This window comes from Lithobates pipiens, unplaced genomic scaffold, assembly GCF_037356315.1.
Source record: "Lithobates pipiens isolate NorthernLeopardFrog02 unplaced genomic scaffold, aLitPip1_a1.2 Scaffold_19, whole genome shotgun sequence".
In the NCBI taxonomy this organism is placed as follows: domain Eukaryota; kingdom Metazoa; phylum Chordata; class Amphibia; order Anura; family Ranidae; genus Lithobates; species Lithobates pipiens.
In genome coordinates this window covers 348,046,023-348,066,646 of record NW_027507764.1, presented here as the reverse complement: position 1 = coordinate 348,066,646, position 20,624 = coordinate 348,046,023, and the positions used below count along the sequence as shown (strand labels likewise).

Sequence of the window (20,624 nt, the reverse complement as noted above, 5' to 3'; positions counted from 1 at the left end):
GTAGAGTGAGAGCAATAATTCTAACCCTAGACCTCCACTGTAACTAAAAACATGCAAGCTGTAGAAGTTTTTTTAAACGTCGCCTATGGAGATTTTTAAGGGTTAAAGTTTGTTGCCATTCCACGAGCGGGCAAAATTTTGAAGCGTGACATGTTGAGTATCAATCTACTTGGTGTAACATTACCTTTTACAATATAACAAAAATTGGGCTAACTTTACTGTTGTCTTATTTTTTTAATTAAAGAAAATGTCTTTTTTCCAATAAAAAAAAATACATTGCGACAGAAAGTATTGCAACGACCACCATTTTATTTCCTAGGGTGTTTGTATAAAAATGTATAATGTTTGGGGGTTCTAAGTAATTTTATAAAAAAAAAATAAAAAAAAAAAAAAAAACACAACAAATCTCAGAAAGAAGCTCGGTCCTTAAGTGGTTAAGCAGCGAGATGTGTCTGTAATTTGAGCATTGGAGAGGATCCTTGTCTGGTTTGGGAATAACAGTGCTAGCCTGTATAAGGTCAGACGGCACAGGCTGTCCACAACAGATGACATGGGAATTTTTTTTTATAAAAAACCCACTGACTCCATCAGAGACTCTTTGCCGAGATCGAAGTTGCGGTGTGTCAGACTGACATGCTGTAACCACGATCGCCACAATGTGCGCCCCCAGGGGCGTACAGCAGCTTAATATCCTGAGGACGTCATATGACTCCTAGTCAGGTTCTTGAAACCACTTTGCCGCCGTCATTCTGCTATATGGTGGCGGCAAGTGGTTAAACGTCAAAGGACCGACGTATATTGATGGCGGGTGGTCCAGAAGTGGATGGTGGTCCTGGGTGGGATTCGAGGGGGGGCTGCACTGATAAACAATCAGCACAGACCCCCCCCCTGTCAGGAGAGCAGCCGATCGGCTCTCCTCTACTCGCATCTGTCAGACTATGGAGGGAGGCAAGTGGTTAAACGTCAAAGGACCAACATATATCGACGGCAGGTGGTCCAGAAGTGGTTAAATTAAAAAAATAAAATAGTAATGATATATGCATAAATAAATGTAAAATAAATACACAAATCATCATAAATAAGTAAAATGGATTAATAATACATTAATAAATAAGAATTAACCTCTAACCTTAAAAAAATATTAAATTATTATTAATAACAACAACAATACTAATAATAAAATAAACACCCAAATTCAAAAAAAACAAAACACATTATTAATAATTATAAATATTTATTTATTTTGTGTTAGGGTTAGTTAGTTATGTATTATTATTTGAAGGGGTAGGGGTTAAAGTTAAGGGTTATTTATTGTTACTTAGTATTCATTTATTTGTGTATTTATTTTAGAGGGGGCGACTTGTCAGTCGCGCTCCGTTCTGTACTATGGAACCGTTCTACTAGGAACGACTCAAGTCGCTCCGGTTTAGAAAAAGGTTCCTGTACTTATTCCAATTATTATAATAATAATAATAATAAATAAAAAATAATGATAAATAACCCTAACCCCAACTCCTAATCCTAACCTTCACTCTTACCCTAAAGTTTTATTTTTTTAATAAATTAATAATAAAAAAATGCATGAAAATGCCAAAGTCGCACATAAAAACAAGCCAAAACTGCGTGTAAAAAAACAATGGGAAAGCGTTAAAAGGCGCTACACTCGGGTGTGAATGCCGCCTAACACCAATGAAAAAAACGAGCCTTTTGCTGCATTTCTGCTGCTGTTAAACTCCTGTAGGAGAAAAAATACCGTCAAGAGCATGAAGTGTGCACGGGGCCAAATCCTGTCCTGAAAATACCTTCCAGCTTCATCTATCTGCAGAGTTCTCCCATACATTTGGTGTATTTGCTAGCACAGGAAGTGACTTTCCTTACACAGCTCCCCCTCAGGCTGATCAGTGGCATGCAGAGCTGAACAGACCGTAGGGCACGTGAACCCAATCTTGTCACGTGCTCGCGTAAACCTAGAACAATTCTATAGCATTTAGCCCCGATGTACACAAGTCACCTCCGTCCAAACACAAAGCCATGACCAGCCCTACAAGTCATGACCTCACCACTGACAGAGCCACAACTCCCTACAACACGCATATGTCCATTCATTTGCTTTCGGTTCCATGCGTCCGGCCCCCATCTATTTCTACCAATCCCATCTTGTGGTCAGAAGTGGGCTCTAGGGCCGCATCCCACTTTTGGACCAATCGGACATGTTCTCATTTGGAAGGGGCGGGGTAGTCATGTGCTGAGTGGTTGGCAACGTGTGCTCGCTGTGACTTGCCAACCAAGATGGCGGTGGAGGAGCTGTGTGCGCTGGAGAAATGTTTGGGGTTAAAGGCAGGAAAGTACAGCAGCCGCGCTCAGGGGAACAGACAGGTAATGTGAGGGGGACGCGTGTGTCACTTTCTAAGCTGAATAGCACGTTGGTCGGTGTGTTGTGTTTGGTTACCGTGCACATTGATTGAAATGCTCCCTTTATACGGAGTTGTGTGTTGCTGAGAGGTTCAGTGTAATGTAGATCAGTTATAATAAGTGCCTTACTATGGCTAGTTGTCTTTATAGGGCGGCTGCTGCACTATGAATAGTACCGGTGTTTCGTCAGAATGTGTAACCGAAGTGACGTTCCGTCGCCGCCATCTTGCTACACCCCGAACTCCATAGTAAGGATACATTGAGAAGGGGGAAAGCGGACATCTTTTTACACCCACCAGAGTTTTGTATTTTACACTTATTTTTCACAGTAAAGTGAATTTTTATATCGTGAAATGCAGTACTTAGAATTCCGTCTGACTGTTTAATTTTAAAATCAGCGAACGTCTGTCAGATTAGCAAACCTATGAGATGAGCAGGCTCGCTGCTGCTTTTAAAATTCAATATCTAACCAGTCAGACGGAATTCTAAATACCGTGTTTCACCATATAAGCTCTACTGTTAAAAATATGTGTAAAATGCAAAACTCAGATGGGTGTAACAAGATGTCCGTTTCCCCCTTCTCAGTGTATCTTTACTATGGAGAAGTGCAGGGTATAGCAAGATGGCGGCAACGGAACGTCACTTCCGTTACAAATTCTGATGGGTTGCCAAATCTGATGAAACACCGGCGTGGTGTGCTGCTGATGCAACGAGGAGAGCTCTGATCCTAGACTGGATGGCCATATTATTCATATGCAGTGTCCTCATCAGCTGAACAATTCCCTGTCACATTCTAGAAATCACACTGTCTTATGGGTGCTTTAAAGATCATGTCTGATATCTGGGCTTCTGTGTATTTATAATTGCTAACTAAATCCATTGAATTTTACAGGGAATTCTTACCTGGCCACACGCTTTCAGGTTTTTTTGTTTTTTTTTTATTCAACCAGCAAGCTTAATGAAAATGCTGACCCATTTCCACCAGCCACACATTCGAGGCAGACTGGGGAATTTTCTCCAATGCATTATAGTGTTGTAACAGCAGGAAAACAATATCCCAACCCACGCTGTCAGGATACGCAAACCAGAGCTGCAGCCATTGCCTGCTGCGCTGAGTGAGCGGCTTCTGTTCAACTGCAGCAGCCACATGTGGTTCAAAACTAGATCACTTTGGTTTCACTATGACAGAATTTTGTAGGTAGTTGCCACATCCCTGTATATAGAAAGAGAAAAGAATACCCCCTAAAATGGGACTTTAAATGGCAACAACACTACAAAAGATTGAATAAAATCCAAGTAACAGTTAATTGTTTTTTTTTGACGGGTTTAATGAAAATAAACCTGATGTGTAGTAGGTATAACACTTATGCCCTGTACACACGGTAGGATATTCAGACTACAAAATCCATCTGTTTTGGCCCAAACTCTTGTTGCATACACACGATCGGACGAAGTCCGATCGTTCAGAACGAGGTGGCGTACGACAGGACTATAAAGAGGGCAGTAGCCAATAGATTTCGTCTTGTAATTTATTCTGAGCATATGTGCCACTTTTGTCAGAATTGTCTACCCACGATCGGATTTTGTTGTCGGAAAATTTTATCTCCTGATCTCAAACTTTGTGTCGGAAATTCCGACGGAAAAAATCCGATGGAGCTCACAGACGATCGGATTTTCTGACAACAAGATCCGATTGCACATTTTCCATCGGAAAGACTGACCGTGTGTACAGGGCATAAGGTTCGGGTCACACATGTCTCGTGCGAACTGTATGTTCGTTTTCACTCCAAATAAAAAGCGTGTTCAGGGGTTCGTGTGCATTTTTCATGCAGTTCTGATACGAATTAGCAAAGCTCAGAACCTGCTTTTTGTCACAGCTTTGTTTTCAGTGCTGGCCGATACATAGGAGAGCAATCCATGCTGAAATCCTGAATACGTACGATTCAGAAGCGTTCACGTAGAAAGCAATGAGCCTTGAATTCGCATCTGATCCGCATCACAGTGCTCAGAAAACGCACAGGACTCTTTTTAAATTCACACTGAGGATGCACCGCATATATGTAAACGGCTTCAATGGTAATCATTGTTATAACACACGTCCTGCAAATCGGATGTTCAAAATGCATCCAATTCACATATAAGTTAACGGAGTGTAACTAGTCCTAAAAATGTTCCCCCCCCTCCTGCTGCATAACCTGTGTATTAAAAAAAAAAAAAAAAAGTGTATACTTTCCTATGCTTAATAAGGTCATGTGATACTGCAGCTCTGTTTACCCTATGTCAATGAGCTTCGGCTCCAGGGGAGAGGAGGGAGAATTGACAATGGAAGTCTGAGTGACAGCTTGACGCCCTAAATTCCCAGCCATTGCTGAGCAACACTCCTTCCTCTTCCCTACTGCTGACTAACACAGGGATCCTGTGATTGGCGTGGACTAAAAATAAGTACGTATTCAATTTTATTTATTTTTTGTACACAGCTTAGGCAGGATAGGTAGGAGGAGGGGTTAGTTAGTGTTAGGCTGGAATTCTACTTTTTAATGGTTTCCCAAAGTGGTAGCATTCAAAGTAGAGCTGCACAATTAATTGTTAAGAATCAAAATCACAATCCTTTTTTTTATTTTTTTATTTTTTTTTTTTCCTTCCCAATCTTCAAAACAGCATGTCACGATTCTTTCTAACAAGTACAGAGAGCTCTCACAGCTGGGGAAAAAAGAAAAAAAAATCCAGGCACCCTGTTTAATCACAACAGGAATCAGTAGAAAGAAGTATCTTTTCTGCTAGAAAATTACTTCGAACACCCAAACATGATATAGATATATCGGGGCTCGATAAAACCCGGGCGCCAGGTCGCATTAGCGACCTGGGGCAGCACAGTTGGGGGTATCCCGTCTCAGTGGATACCCCCGGCGTGATCGCGTCGGGCCGTTCCGCCGGCGGCCGGTAATTGAGGCCTTCTGCGGTCCTATGATTCCTTCTGGAATCTGGCGCCCTCTTGTGGTGGCCGTTGGTATGACAACCAGCAATGCTAATGGAGCTTCCCCTGCCTCTTTTCATTACCTGCCTATCTCCTTCCCTTTATTTATTACCCCTAAACATTATAATATTTTTTTTATTCTAACACCCTAGAGAATAAAATGGTGGTCGTTGCAATATTGTCTGTCACACCGTATTTGCGCAGCGGACTTACAAGTGCACTTTTTGGGGAAAAATAATTTATTTAATAAAAAAAATAAGACAACAGTAAAGTTACTGCTTCAAAATTACGCCCTCTCATGGAATGGCAACAAACTTTAGCCCTTTAAAATCTCCATAGGTGACGTTTAAAAAATTCTACAGGTTGTACGTTTTGAGTTAGAGGAGGTCTAAGGCTAGAATTATTGTTCTCGCTCTACCGATCACGGTGATACCTCACATGTGTGGTTTGAACACCGCTTTCATATGTGAGCGGGACAGGGTGCGTTTAAAAAAAAAAAATTCTTTTAACTTTTATTTCGATTTTTTTTTTTTCACTGTTCTTTTTAAAAAAAATTGTGTCACTTTTTTATTCATATTACAAGGAATGTAAAAATCCCTTGTAATAGGAAAAAAGCATGACAGGTCCTCTTAAATGTGAGATCTGGGGTCAGAGAGACCTCAGATCTCATATTTACACTAAAATGCAATTAAAAAAAAAATTGTCATTTGAAAATAAATAAAATGTCCCTCCTAAATAAATAAATATATATAATTAGCAGAGACCCTAGAGAATAAAATGGTGATTGTTGCGATATTTTATGTCACACTGTATTTGTGCAATTTTTTTTTTTTTAAAAAGGTACACATTAATGAATAAAAAAATAAACACAGTAAAGTTGGGCCAGTTTATTATTTTTTTTGTATAATGTAAAAGATGTTACATCGTGAGACTCGTGATCTTTATTCTAAGCAAAGAAATTGTGATTCTCATTTTAGCCAAAATCGCGCAGCTCTAATTCAAAGTATGACATGAATGATGGCTGTTAGAGTTGCTTGTCCTTTTAACTGAACTGTCAAGCCATCAAATGGCTGATGTCCTCACATGCAGCACCATGGTAACAGAAGATCAAACAGAGGCTAAGATGGCAGAATGAAAAAAATAAATAAAAATGTGTATATAAATATACCAGTGATGTCATCAAATGGCATCCAATAATCTTGCTGAACTTGGATTCAGACCACACCCAGGAGGAAGTTGTCCCTGCTGCCCAATCAACTGTGGCCAGGGATTTCCTTGCCCCGCAGCTGCATATGCAGAAAGGAGTGGGGATGCTTGCGACATCATTTCACCCAATATAGCCATGTGACCATGTTATGTCAATGTCACGAGCATCCTGCCCCTCTTGTGTACATGCAACTGCGGTGTGGGGAATGCCCTAGCCCCAGTTGATGGGGTGAGAGTGTCAGCTTCCTTTTTAGTTTTAGTCCAAACCAGAGCTCATCCCTATTCAGAATTCTGGTAGGATGTGTGATCTCGCAGAGAACTACAGAGGGGCTGTGCATAGTTCATAGCTGAGGGGACCTGTGGGAAGGTGTTAATTGTAGTGGTCAGCATTATTATGGTGATAGCCGCAGTTTTCAGGGGCCTGTGCCAAGCAGCTGCCCCACTGCATGCTGACCACAGAGGTTCACGCTGATTGGAAGAGGTGGAGATTGAGACATCACTGATTTGCCTGTCCACATTGTCCAATCTGAGAACACTTTTGCATTCATTGAAAATACAAGCCGTTCTATGACTAGCAGCAGTGCCAAGCATGTGACCCTCGGCTCACCCTGCCAACCTTGTCCCTCACTGGAGCCTCTTCTAGGAGTGGAGATGAGTAATCCTGTTCTGCAGTCCTATGTTTTTGCTAATCGGTCCCCTTATGGTGACCCTATCACAACGTGCATCCTTCTGGATCCTGAGAGGGTTTCACAAGGTGGCTATCAAATGGGCACATCATTCAGGCAGCAACATGGACATCTGTAGAATCTGCAGCTATGAAAAGAACGCAGATTTAAATTCAGGCCTGTGTTGATGGTATTGGTTTGAGACACTTGTGAGATCATTCAGAATTCATTAACATATATATTTGACCTGCAGTTGACCACCTTCTGATGTCAAAAAACCTGGAGTGGTGTCTTAAGACCAAGAAAATCTCATTTATATACAAATAAGTAAAAGCATTTAACTTTTTTTTTTTCTCCAGATTCCTGTTCTTCAAATCAATAAAGGTCCCAGCTTGGTGGGTCTTGCCACTATCGCTTCTCATTTAGCCACAGAGGCCAAAAAAGAGGAGCTCCTCGGTGTTTCAACAGAAGAGAAGGCAATTGTACAACAGTGGCTGGAATATAGAATTACACGGATAGACAAATTATCTTCCAAAGAAGATGTTCGCTCCATTCTAAAGGTTGGTGTGATGGCTTTTGTGCAGTGCAGATATATTGAGGTCATAGTTTTTGGAAGCTCTGTTTCAAGTGGACCTGCAATACACATAACATTTTTGAATCATTCTCAAGCTCGATATACATTGGACCAGTTCTATTACTATATTTATATGGCTGATATTTGGTAGCTCTTGATGGTCTGCTCAAGTTCAAGGCTGCCATGACCCCACAGTAGTGTGTGAACGCAAAAAAAAAAAATGTCATTTTGCAGTACCTTTATTTGTTAACCATATCAATGCAGGGCACTTTTACCCCCTTCCTGCCTAGGCCGATTTTTCAGCATTGTACCCAAACTAAATTTTTATCATTTTGTTCACAGAAATGGCTTTCTTTTCTTTTTAATCACCACTGGGTTTATGTTTTGCGCTATAAACAAAAGAAGAACAAAAATGTTGCAAGTAAATCACTGTTCTTCATAATTTTAGGCCAGCATGTATTCTGCCAGATTTCTTTGGTGACAATAACCCAAATGGGTGTATATTTAGTCTGTAGGAAAGGTATAGAGTCCACAAACTAAGGTGTGGATGCGTGTGTTATATTTATTTTCTCTCTATCTATTCCCCCCCCCCCCCCCCCAAATTGCCCCACACCAGTGCAGTACAGTGTCGTCATATAAGGTGTGTATGCAGTGATTATGAAAACTGACTGGTGACAGTTTTTTTTTTTATTTTCACGTTATGTTTGCATATAGCAGTGCATTACATTGTTATATGCAAGCATTTTACTGAATTAAATAGATTCATTCAGTTTCTTTTGTTGTGATTGAGCTGTGATTGGCCAGCTATTCGCAGGGTACAGATAGGCTGTGATTGTGATGGGATCAACAAATATGGTTGATCCTGCCTGTGCACCTCCTCCTGATAATAAACTGACCACTTCAGCATGGCTGCCGATCCATGCAAACATGGTCAGTTTGTCTTGTGTCATGCTACTGCTAATACATGCAGTGTGCCTGTATCTTCCGTTGTCTGTGGACAGCCACACACCCCCTCCAGCCACTACTTCCCCTCACTGCACTTGTCTGAGGTAAGGGGAAAGCGACATTGCTGCTGGGTCGGACTGCATTTCATTGCTATAAAAATGCAGAAGCTCAGCGGAAACGTAATTTCCTGCAATTAAGTCACTCCCTCCTCTTTTGGCACACCCACCAGCGGATCCGTGGATCACTTGGTAAGCTAGAGGGATCACGTGGCCTGCAATTTAGCAAGGAATAATACTGTAGCGGCATAGGTCAACAAAAAGGGAAAAAAAATGCTTTTTAGAACAGTGTAGCATTTTTATGTGTGGAATAATGTCTGTCAGTTGATTTTACAACTGCTTTAAGCCCTCGTTCATACCAATGCTATTTGACAGTTCAAATTCACATGACAAGTCGCACCTAATTTTCGGCCTTGAAATCATTCAAATTGTTGCCTCTGAAGATGCAGCGATTTTGAAATGTTCCAGCACTACTTTTCTGAAATGTCATTGTCACTTGCATTGACTTCTGTTAAATGAAGTCACAAGCCGCAATGGAATCTGAGATCCTTTATTTGAAAGCTGCACTGCTGTGTGCCAGGGTTAAATAAAGGACTGCCTTAAACCAACACACCAGAACAGAAAGATGTTAAAGGGCCCTTAGGAGTCGGACCCCTTCAGACTTTGAGGTTGTGGCAATGTACAGTTAAATGCATGTTGACCTAAAACACGACAATGTGCATACTACTCTAGTGTGTTGGGTTGGTATTTGCGCGCTCACAATGTATCAAACAGTAATGGACAACACACTTGCTCTGCAGTGGACCACAACCACCTGTTCACCTGTTTGTAGTGTCCTACATTAGAAAGCACGGGTTATGTCCAAATTTTGTCAACGTTGTGGCATGTTGAAAGCCTGTTCAAAATGAATTGTCTATCTTTTACAGCACACCTTAAAATATGATTTGGCATTAGTATTTGCCTGTCCTTGCTTCAGCTAAATTTGTTGTGCTGCTCACTGGGAGCCCTGCAACCATCCCAGCATTCTTTTGGTTGGGTAGCTTCTGCGCATGCATAGAAAACCAACCCCCCCCCCCCCTTATAAAAGTACATTTGTGCTCTATTTCACATTAATTCTAGCTATATGTCAGCACTTGCACTTCTCACAGATTAGTTGGATATCTGGGCTCTTTTTATTATTAGGAAACATTCAGCAAAAGACAGCCATTAGTACATGTACAAGTCACAGATTTTCCAAGCATACATGAAATGGTATATGATAGTCGGGTACGATATACAATCCATGTATACACAGCGTCTCCTTGGTATAAACTGGGTGGGCGCAGTTTTTTAAATTTGTCAATGTATCCATCTACAGTAAAAGCTGGACAAATAAAGTGGTCATACAAATACATAATTTTTTTCAGTTTGCTCTCATATTTTACTGACAGACTAGAAAGCCTGTTGTATTTCTAGTAGATTCATCAGCAACAGAACGCCACTCGAGAATTTACCCCCTTCATGACTAGGGCATTCTTTGCTATTCAGCACTGTGCTACTTTAGCTGGCAATTGCTCATTATGCAAATTCAATTTTTTTTTCCAAGACACTCCTAAACCGTCTTATTTGATTATTGTGATCATTTTGCCAGTTTCAGTCATTTTTGTCAGCATACAGCATTTACATGTTAATAGAGCTGCTTATTGCTACCAGTGAATCGTATTTTCCACGTTGGTCAGTCTGTGTAATTCCTTGCCTAATAAAACTAAACAAATCTAGAAGCTATGACGTGACTGGGAGAGCTATGTGAAAAAACATTTGGTTATTCTAGTAATAAGCTGAAGGGTATTCACATATGTCAGATCACTTTTAACTGGTACTAATTTGAATGCATTTTAGTAAATGCTCTTGGCCACATCTTCCCATAGTTAACAAGAGAGAAAAAATGCAAAGCTGTTAGGCTATTGGGCAAATTGTACATTTTAAAATGGAAACAAAAGAAGCAACTGTCACCTCCTATGTATTTTCTAAATGGACAACTTAAATGGTTGCTGAGTACTATTATTGTAAAATAAATCTAGCTCAGCCATTGAGCAGTGTGTCCTAATGTATTTATCCTACAGTAATGCTTGTTCTTCATAACACAGGTCATCAACTAATAGTAGATCACAATAGGGGTAGGGTAAAGCCAGCTCTCTACATAAAGCTAACCCCACATGTTACAATCTGATTTCAATTTCTTTGATCTCCCAACAACTATATATTCTAAGCCAGTTTTTCTCAACTCCAGTCCTCAAGGCGCCCCCAACAGGTCATGTTTTCAGTATTTCCCTCAGATGGAACGGCTGTGGTAATTACTAAGGCAGTGAAACTGATCAAATCACCTGTGCAAAATAATGGAAAACGTGAAAACATGACCTGTTGGGGCACCTTGAGGACTGGAGTTGAGAAACACTGTTCTGAGCTCTGGTCTGATTGGAAAGTTTAGTTAGGTCTCCATATTATGTAATTTTGTTAGGTCATATGGAGATTGTACAGTCAAATTGTAACCTGTATGGTGAACTTTAGGCTCACCACACACGTTACAATCTGGCCATACAGTATCTGTGCAATGAACTTTAGATCTACCAAAACTATGTAATATGACGGCCTACCTAATATGACCAATAAACCTATATACAATTAGTCAGGCCCTTGCACTAAATACTTCTTCATAGATCTAAGGAGAGTGCTCATCTAATAGAGTTATCAGATTGTTGCATGTGTGATGAGCCTTAGATTGTCTTGTAGAGTCTCTGGGCACTCTACAGGATTCCCAAATGATGTAATTTGACTATGCTCAGGGGCCTACACATTCACTTTAAAATAATGTTGATTCAATAGTATACTTGGAACCACTCACCCAAAAATGTATGCAGATGTTCTGACTTTTTTGTTCTGTGTACTTGTCACTGCCTAATAAACTATTGAAGTCAGTGGGTTATGCCACGTACACACGACCGGACTTTGCGGCAGACTAGGTCCAACGGGATCAGTCCGTCAGACAATCCGATCGTGTGTGGACTAGTCCAACCATTTTTTATATATATAAAAAAAAAATCAGACGGACCTAGAAATAGAACATGTTTCAAATCTATCCGACGGACTAAAAATCAGGAAACCGTTTGTGTGCCTAGTCCGACGGAACAAATATGGCGCAAGGGCAGCTACTGGCTATTGAATTTCCTTGTTTAGTCCCGTCTTACGACATCTCGGTCAAAATGAACGGACTTTCGAACTGACTTAGTCTGTTTGTGTGTGGCCAAGTCCGTTCGTTCAGAAAGTCCATCAGACCTCTGGCAAAAGTCCATCTGGAAGACCGTTGGACCTAGTCCCTCAAAGTCCGGTCGTGGGCACGTGGCATTAGTGTAAAGGCTAAGTTTACCTTTTGAATAAATTTAGGACGCTAACAAATGCGATCTCTGGGTCCCCCACTAATGCGCAGTACACCTCGCCCACAATACACCACACTGTTCATTTTTACTACCCCAGTGTTCCTGTCTCTTCACTCTAGGGGAGTGTTTTGTAAAAGATTTTGTCAGTAGAGGTCACTATCTGGCTTTGCAGACACTTTTTATTTTATTTTTTCCTGCACATTTTTCATTTCTCATTGCTCATTTTTACATGTGATGCTATTTGTCTCTTTGATGTATTCACTTGTTGGAACCACCCTAAAAATCCAACGTCGTATCAAAAGACACTGCAATAAAATGCAGCAAGCATAATAATAAAAAAAAAAACACGAGTTTTACATGTGCTGAACACTAGTCAGTGTGTTTTGCTTACTGTCATAGTTTTCTGTTAACCAAGATTCATCCTGTTTCCTAACTTTATTATTATTTTTTTATTTAGGACCTTAACCTGTATCTGGAGGACAAAGTATACATGGCTGGAAATAAAATAACATTGGCGGATATCTTAATTTATTATGGGCTTCATCCAATTATAGTAAGTATAAAAGATATATAAAATGGACTTATATATGTAAATTGATATAAATATACGGCTGGGCATATTTAAAGAATCTGTTACAAAAAACGGTTATTGCCTAATTGTACATTACAGGAGAGTTAAAGGGAAGTTCTGCTAATTTTCCACCTCCTTACCATTTGGCACTTTTTAATTTGGGGGGTAGCCTGTTCTTGAGATACCTGCTCCCACTTCCGCCTGGATCGGCGATGCAATCCAAGCAGATGTTCGCCCCTGCAATCCTGAGCCCTGCATAACTCCTCCCACTCCCAGTTTTTTTTTTGTGTGTGTGTTTTTGTTGTTTGATCTGGATCCTGTTCCAGTCACTCTACTTGGACATAGACTCCTAGCAGACTGTCTGTGGGCCCTACTGGGTGGCCCTTACCTTCTTTCTCAGTGACCTTTTTCTGCCACCTCACCACCCTCCCCCCCCCCCCCCCTTCTGTCAAAAATGTTTCCACTGCCCATTCATCCCCCAAAATGGCATATTCCACCCCCCTTGGGTACATTCCATTTATGAATTACCTGATCGCATTTCCCCTTTATCCGACAACCTGTTTTAACCTCCATCATCTCAATTTTTATCCCATCACAACTAACCTCTCCCTACCATTCTCCATATTTCACCCAGTCACAGCCACATTCTACTCTAATCACTGCTCTTTACAAGGGTCCATTTATTCATCTAAAAAACGTCTTACTTTTGTTTGACAACCTATATTAACACCCTTATAACCCAACACATCTCTCCGGTAACAACCAAACTATGCTCTACATCCATTACCCTCTGGCCTGTTCTGACATGTGCACACTTTTGTAAACATAGAAAACCACAAGCTGCTGAGAGCCTGGCCAGCCGCTCTCACGCTCTTCCTAGCCTGGCACTCCAATGAGGGGCAGAGCAGAGAGCCAGTGATTCGACAGTCATAGCTCTCTCTTCAGAGCAGAGGGGAGAACTGAGTGTGTGCCTTTTGAATCAGAAAACTTGTCTTCGTTACACTATAGGTTCACCATTAGTAACTTCTTAGAAAATCCCTCTATGTAATTCCAGATCCCATAAATAGTACATGCCAGCAACCCTTCGTTTTTAAAATGCTGCTTCTGTTTGACTTTTCATGCTTACATGTAGTTTGAAAGTCTCAAGGTGGCTGCTAGGGGGGTGCATACTTGTAGCGTCTAACTTACCAGATGAAGGGGGATCAAGGGGTCACAGTTTCTATGGAGCAGCCCCCTCACACCTGCATATGTAAAGAAAAAGAGGTAGTTTAAAATAAGGACTGCTTCTATGTACTATTTATGGGATCTGGAATTGCATAAGGGTATATTTGTAAAAAGTTACTAAAGGTGAACTTACACTTTTTATTCTCTAGCAAAGCCCTCTTCTGTGGTTGTTTAATTGTGCATCTCTGCCCCTCCTGTCACCTTCCTCTATAAGGCCTGGTACACACAGTTTTATTTTATTTATTTTTCACTCAACTCAGTGGGCTGAATGGGGAAAAAAAAAGAGGCGCTCTTGTAAGATGCAAATATAACATTTATTGTTGCCTTGTGTATAAATATTCTTTAACCTTTTTATTTGATTTCTTCCTAGGCTGACCTTTCGGTTCAAGAAAAGGAGACTTGCATTAATGTATCTCGTTGGTTCAGTCATATCCAGCACTACTCTGGCGTTCGGCAGCATCTCCCAAGTTTGGTGTTCATTAAAAATAGAATCTATACGAATATCCATTAGCGGACGACACAGCTTCCGCTGTCATTCCCATCTATTACCAATTATTACACATGCTTCTTCTTCAGGCTTGGCCGTTTACTTTACTTCAGGTAGTTGGCACATCTAATATGAATCATTCACAAAGCCCAGAACATAGATTTGTTATTTATTTTTATAACTGAAACTTTTGTTAACTTCTGTTTTTAAGTTTTGCATTTCCATCCCAGCTTTCTTAAGCCGTGGTTCACACCGGTGCGGTTCTGAAATCTCACTACTTCAGCGCCGCAGATCAGTGTGATTTGTACCTCCCAGATTTTATTGCGGCTTGCATTTCGGAAGTAGTGCAGGAACCTTTTTTAAAGTCGCTGCAACACAAGTCGTGGCAATGTGAACGGTTCCATTGCCAGCAATAGGGTGCAACTTGTTATGCGATTTGTCAAACCGCATCGTGTGAATGAGGGCTAAAATGAGGAATATGTTTTACATTTTTTTTTCTCTTCTCCTGTGTTTTTATAATACTGTGCCAAAAGAGAGACCGCTTGCTACTCTAATATTTAACAAAAACACATTTTAAATCTACTTTTTGTCTTGGCAGGTTGAATATCTAAACCCAGAAAATAGGAATAAATGGAAATTTTATGCTTAATAAATTTTCGTTTCAGTCTGTGTGTGTTTTTATATGCATTTTGTCTCCTTGATATGTTGAGTTGTAGGCAGCCAACGTGTGAACAGATGTCATTGCATGCAAACGTGAAAATCTGGTCTTTAGCTTTACATGCAGCACCAGATCATTGTTGGTATTATTTAGCGCAATAATTATGACGCAGAAATGGATGCCCTACCCTCAGGCCCAACTGCCATTAAAGTGGTTGTGAATGCTGTTTACCTTCATGCATTCTATGCATGAAGGTAAAAAAACCTTCTGTGTGCAGCATCCCACCCCCACCCCCCCCCCCCCCCCCTTTACTTACCCGAGGCCAATCTTCCTCCAGTGGTGTGCACAGGAGCCTCCGCTCTCCTGGGTCTCTCCCTCACAGCCAGTAAGCCATCGAGGAGAGGGCAGTGCCAAGCTTTGCACGGTGTGTGAATGGACATACACAGCAATGGCTCAGGAGCCCCCGTAGCAAGCTGCTTGCTTAGGGGGGACTCTGCATGGGGGAGGGGACAGGAGTGTCGGCTGGGGACCAGAGAAAAGGAGGATTGGGCTGCTCTGCAAACCTCTACACAGAGCATGTTATTAAAGGCAATTTTTCTATAAAAAAGCGATTCTATATAATCACTTTAACTTTGCTCCAGTATAATGTTTTTTTCATATCTTGTCTAAGTTTATCCTGTCAGCCATAATGACCAAATGATGTGTATAATGACTGAATGATAAACCTGGACACAAACGTAGAATGACTCTTAGTGGCCTTAACCACTTCCGGACCCTCCACTGTCGTTATACGTCTGTACTTTGAAGGAGGATATCGTTGTTATGGCAGCAGCTAGCTGCCACAACCCTGGTAGCCTCTTCTTCAGTGAGCAGTCTGGTTTAAGATGGATTTGCTGCAAGATCACTTTTATTGGCAGAGGGAGAGGGGCCCCCTAACCCCCCCCCCCCCCCACACCTCCTTCCCTCCGCAACTTACCAGAGCCGTCGGCAGTGGTGGAGATGATCAGGTCCTTCTCGTTGCCTGACATGGAGACGAGTGAGGGGAAGATGGCCCACCTATCTCCATATCATTGCAGGGCGGAAGCAATATCAAAACGTCTTAACCACTTAACGACCAGCGGACGCCGATGTACGTCCTATTTTTGAAGAGGGATATCTCGGTAACGGCAGCAGCTGCTGCCATAACCGAGATATCAATCTCTTCAGGCGCCGGTCGTCTGTATGATAACGGTGGTCTCCAGCGGATTCGCCGCAAGATCACCGATATTGGCGGCGGGAGAGGTGCCACCCGCCCTCCCGCACCTTCCGCCGCTTACCGGAGCCGTTGGTAGCAGCGGAGGCGATCGGGTCCTTTTCCTAGCTGGGTATGGAGACGAGTGAGGCTAAGATGGCCCCCGCTCGTCTCTATACCATAGGAGGGCGGAAGCGACGTCAAAACCTCACTTCCGCCCATACCTCTTAAAGGTATATTTTTTTTAAATGTCATTTTTTTTTTTTTTTTGCATTTTAGTCCAAATATGAGATCTGGGGACTTTTTGACCCCAGATCTCACATTTAAGATCATGCTTTTTTCTATTACAAGGGATGTTTACATTCCTTGTAATAGGAATAAAAGTGATCCATTTTTTTTTTTTCTTTTTAAAAACAGTGAAAAAATAAATAAAATCAATTAAAATAAATAAGGAAAAAAAAAAGGTTTTTAAAAACACCCCGTCACGACGAGCTTGCGCACAGAAGCGAGCGCATACGTGAGTAGCGCCCGCATATGAAAACGGTGGTCAAACCACACATGTGAGGTATCGCCGTGATCCGTAGAGCGAGAGCAATAATTCTAGCCTTAGAACTCCTCTAACGCAAAAAATGCAACCTGTAGAATTTTTAAATGTCGCTTATGGAGATTTTTGAGGCTAAAAGTTTGACGCCATTCCACGAGCGGGCACAATTTTGAAACGTAACATGTTTGGTATCAATTTACTCGGTGTACCATTATCTTTCACAATATAAAAAAATTGGGCTTTTTGACGAGTTCTCCAACACATAGAGATAGGCAGGGAGCTTGTCTATTCACAGTACAGCTCTGCCAATTACTTTGTTCCTCTGCCTATGTGGAGGGAGGGGAGAGGGTGTACCTTTCCTCCACTCAACTCGCATACAGTTTATGCCCAGACTCCACACCCACTGCTGAACGAGGAAACATGATTTCTAACACAATGTGTACTTTCTAAAGAATGTAGAAAGGGAAATACTGCAGCTATACATGCAAAACGTATGTAGGGAGATTTGTTTAATCTCTGTGTATGATCTGATATGATTCACTGCATCGGGTAACTTGTCAGTAGTTATGCTGATAACAGAGGAACCGAGCAGCAGAAAGATACGGCACTCAGAGATTTGGAGAGAGATAAGTAAACACTACAGATATGTGCTCAGGCCGAATTTCATAAATTGGGTTTACAACCACTTAGATCAGGCCTTTTTCTGATGTTTGTTTATAAGTGAAAATCTATTTTTTTTTTTTTGCTAGAAAGATACTCCCAAAGATTATAGATTTTTTTTTTTTTTTAAGACCCTAGAGAATAAAAAGGCAGTTATTGCAATAAAAACAAAAAAAAAAAATGGTAATGTTGGCCCACTCCTCCTTCTTCTTCTTCTTCTTCTTCTTCTTTTTTTTTTTTTCTTTTTTTAAATGTGAAAGATGATTTTACGCCGAGTAAATAGATGCCTAACAAGATGTCGTGCTTTAAAATTGCAAAATGTGAACTGGCAGCAAACTATGGTATCTAAAAAAATCTCCATAGGCGGCGCGTTTAACTCTTACCATGTAACCTGTAAAAATGTTTGAGGAGGTCTTCTGCTAGAATCAGTCGTGGTGATATCTCGCCTGTGGTTTGAACACCTGTCTGTGACTTGTATAATTTTTGCACTTGTACAATGTAGACATCCCTTGTAATAGAAATAAGGATGACGGGTCCTCCTTTATGGAGAGATCTGGGGTTAACACTTTTTTTTTTTTTTTTTTTTGATCTTTTGCTTTAAAAAAAAAAAATATTATTTACATCCATAGAGCCGATCAAAGGGAATCTACTCTTTAATTGCATATGGGAACAGCCCAGGACAGCGTTGGATAGTTTCTTGGGGAAACCGGCAAAAATGGTAAGCCTGAGAAACACCAGTGAGTAGTGGGGGGGCAACCATGAGCTGCTCGGAAAGCTTTCAAGAGAGAACCAGCTGAAGGCTGAAAAAAAAAGGATACACCGGTTATGGCTGATATTTTAAACCATAATCCCAGTAAACCACTTGCAATGTGTGTATACAGTATCTCACAAAAGTGAGAACACCCCTCACATTTTTGTAAATATCTTTTATTATCTTTTCATGTCGCAACGCTGAAGAAATGACACTTTGCTACAATGTAAAGTAGTGAGTGTACAGCTTGTATAACAGTGTACATTTGCTGTCCTCTCAAAATAACTCAACACACAGCCATTAATGTCTAAACCACTGGCAACATAAGTGAGTACACCCCTAAGTGCAAATGTACAGATTGGGTCAAAAGTGTCAATATTTTGTGTGGCCACCATTCTTTTCCAGCACTACCTTAACCCTCTTGGGCATGGAGTTCACCACAGCTTCACAGGGTGCCACTGGAGTCCTCTTCCATGATGAAATCACTGAGCTGTTGAATGTCGGAGACCTTGCACTTCTACACCTTCCTTTTGAGGATGCCCCACAGATGCTGAATACGGTTTAGGTCTGAAGACCTGCTTGACCAGTCCATCACCTTTATGCCCAGCTTCTTTAGCAAGGCAGTGTTAGGGGTTGTTCTCATATTGGAATCCTGCCCTGCGTCACAGTCTCTAAAGGGAGGGGATCATGCTCTGCTTCAGTATGTCACAGTACATGTTGGCATTCATGGTTTCCTCAATGAACTGTAGCTCCCCGATGCTGGCAGCACTCATGCAGCCCTAGGCCATGACACTACCACCACCGTAGGCAAGACACACTTGGCTTTGTACTCCTCACCTGGTTGCCACCACACATACTTGACACCATCTGAACCAAATAAGTTTATCTTAGTCTCATCAGATCACAGGACATGGTTCCGGTAATTCATGTCCTTAGTCTGCTTGTTTTTAGCAGTTTGCGGGCTTTCTTGTGCATCATCTTTAGAAGAGTTTTACTTCTGGGACAACAGCCATGCAGACCCATTTGATGCAGTGTGCGGCATATGGTCTAAGCACTGACAGGCTGACCCCCCACTCTTCAATCTCTGCAGCAATTCTGGCAGCACTTATATGTCTATTTCCCAAAGACAACTTCTGGATAAGACGCTGAGCACTTGCACTCAACCTCTTTGGTCGACCAGGATGAGACATGTTTTGAGTGGAACCTGTCCTGTTAAACCGCTCAGTTTCAAGGTCTTGGCAATTTTCTTATAGCCTAGACCAGTGATGGCGAACCTTGGCACCCCAGATGTTTTGGAACTACATTTCCCATGATGCTCATGCACTCTGTAATGTAGTTGAGTATCATGGGAAATGTAGTTCCAAAACATCTGGAGTGCCAAGGTTCGCCATCACTGGCCTAGACCATCTTTATGTAGAGCAACAATTCTATTTTTCAGATCCTCAGAGAGTTCTTTGCCATGAGGTACCATGTTAAACTGATTTTATCATCCAATCATGTGCAAGCTAAAATGCTGTTTTTTATTTTCCTTGCATGTCCCCCTCTGATCTACAGCGACTTTACTTTCAAGTACACTTGCAGTGCAAAGTGGATTTTCATATTTTAGTAAATAACCCCATAGTGTATAGTGGCTGGACAGTATGTAAGTAGTTTGGTTAGGCCACAATGTAAGAGGAACAGTTTTACTCTACAATAAGCATAAGGGTATTATTTCATGGACAATTGTTAGATATTGTACAGTGGATGGAAATTAAAGGGATAGTTCACTTTTACAAAAAAGGTATGCAGGTAAGGGGTTTCTATAGGTAAATATAAACTGTACAAATATAACTAAAGTTGGAAAATGCTCTTGCTGAAAGTCATTTTATGTGCCTCCAGAAGCCTGGTCAAAAAACTTCCAGAGATGGCATAATCACATCCTTACTTGCTGCTAGGATCTTGCTAAGGAAATCCCAGCCATTACCACTCATCACAGGTGCAAGCTCTCAAAACCCCTGCACGTCTGTGATCCACTATCTCCTCCGTCACAGCATCACTAAGCTCTGAGATACTGCAACAGGAGAGAGGAGAGCTTTATTCAGACAATTTTACTCTGATCATTCGGGACTGTATTAATGTATTATTATTGATTTTGTTATTTATTTTTATGTTATTCATTTATTGGAAATACATATAGTATTTAATACATTATCATACAGGATTATTTTATGCACAGGATTTACTTATTTTTGCACTACAATTGTAATTTTGCAC

General features: G+C 41.1%; 1 protein-coding gene across 2 annotated transcripts; it reads left to right on the top strand.

The window, feature by feature from the left end:
- The first annotated feature begins 2,213 nt into the window (after positions 1–2,213).
- On the top strand, positions 2,214–15,194 carry EEF1E1 (eukaryotic translation elongation factor 1 epsilon 1). Of its 2 annotated transcripts, XR_013277609.1 has the most exons (5): positions 2,214–2,376; positions 7,617–7,817; positions 12,703–12,798; positions 14,411–14,640; positions 15,126–15,194. XR_013277609.1 is itself a non-coding variant. In XM_077492166.1 (4 exons), exons 1-4 carry the CDS (start codon positions 2,290–2,292, stop codon positions 14,549–14,551), a joined length of 525 nt encoding a protein of 174 aa, XP_077348292.1. In that variant the 5' UTR covers positions 2,214–2,289; the 3' UTR covers positions 14,552–15,194. The 2 variants fall into 2 exon arrangements, 1 of the variants encoding a protein (XP_077348292.1); XM_077492166.1 differs by having other exon boundaries at positions 14,411–15,194.
- Positions 15,195–20,624: the final 5,430 nt, after the last annotated feature.

What these genes read in the sequence shown, in the direction of transcription:
- EEF1E1 (XM_077492166.1), top strand. Translation starts at nt 2,290, where the DNA reads ATGGCGGTGGAGGAGCTGTGTGCGCTGGAGAAATGTTTGGGGTTAAAG. An exon ending in ATGTTCGCTCCATTCTAAAG is followed by an intron (nt 7,818 to 12,702) that starts GTTGGTGTGATG and finishes TTTTTTATTTAG; the next exon opens with GACCTTAACCTGTATCTGGA. An exon ending in ATGGGCTTCATCCAATTATA is followed by an intron (nt 12,799 to 14,410) that starts GTAAGTATAAAA and finishes ATTTCTTCCTAG; the next exon opens with GCTGACCTTTCGGTTCAAGA.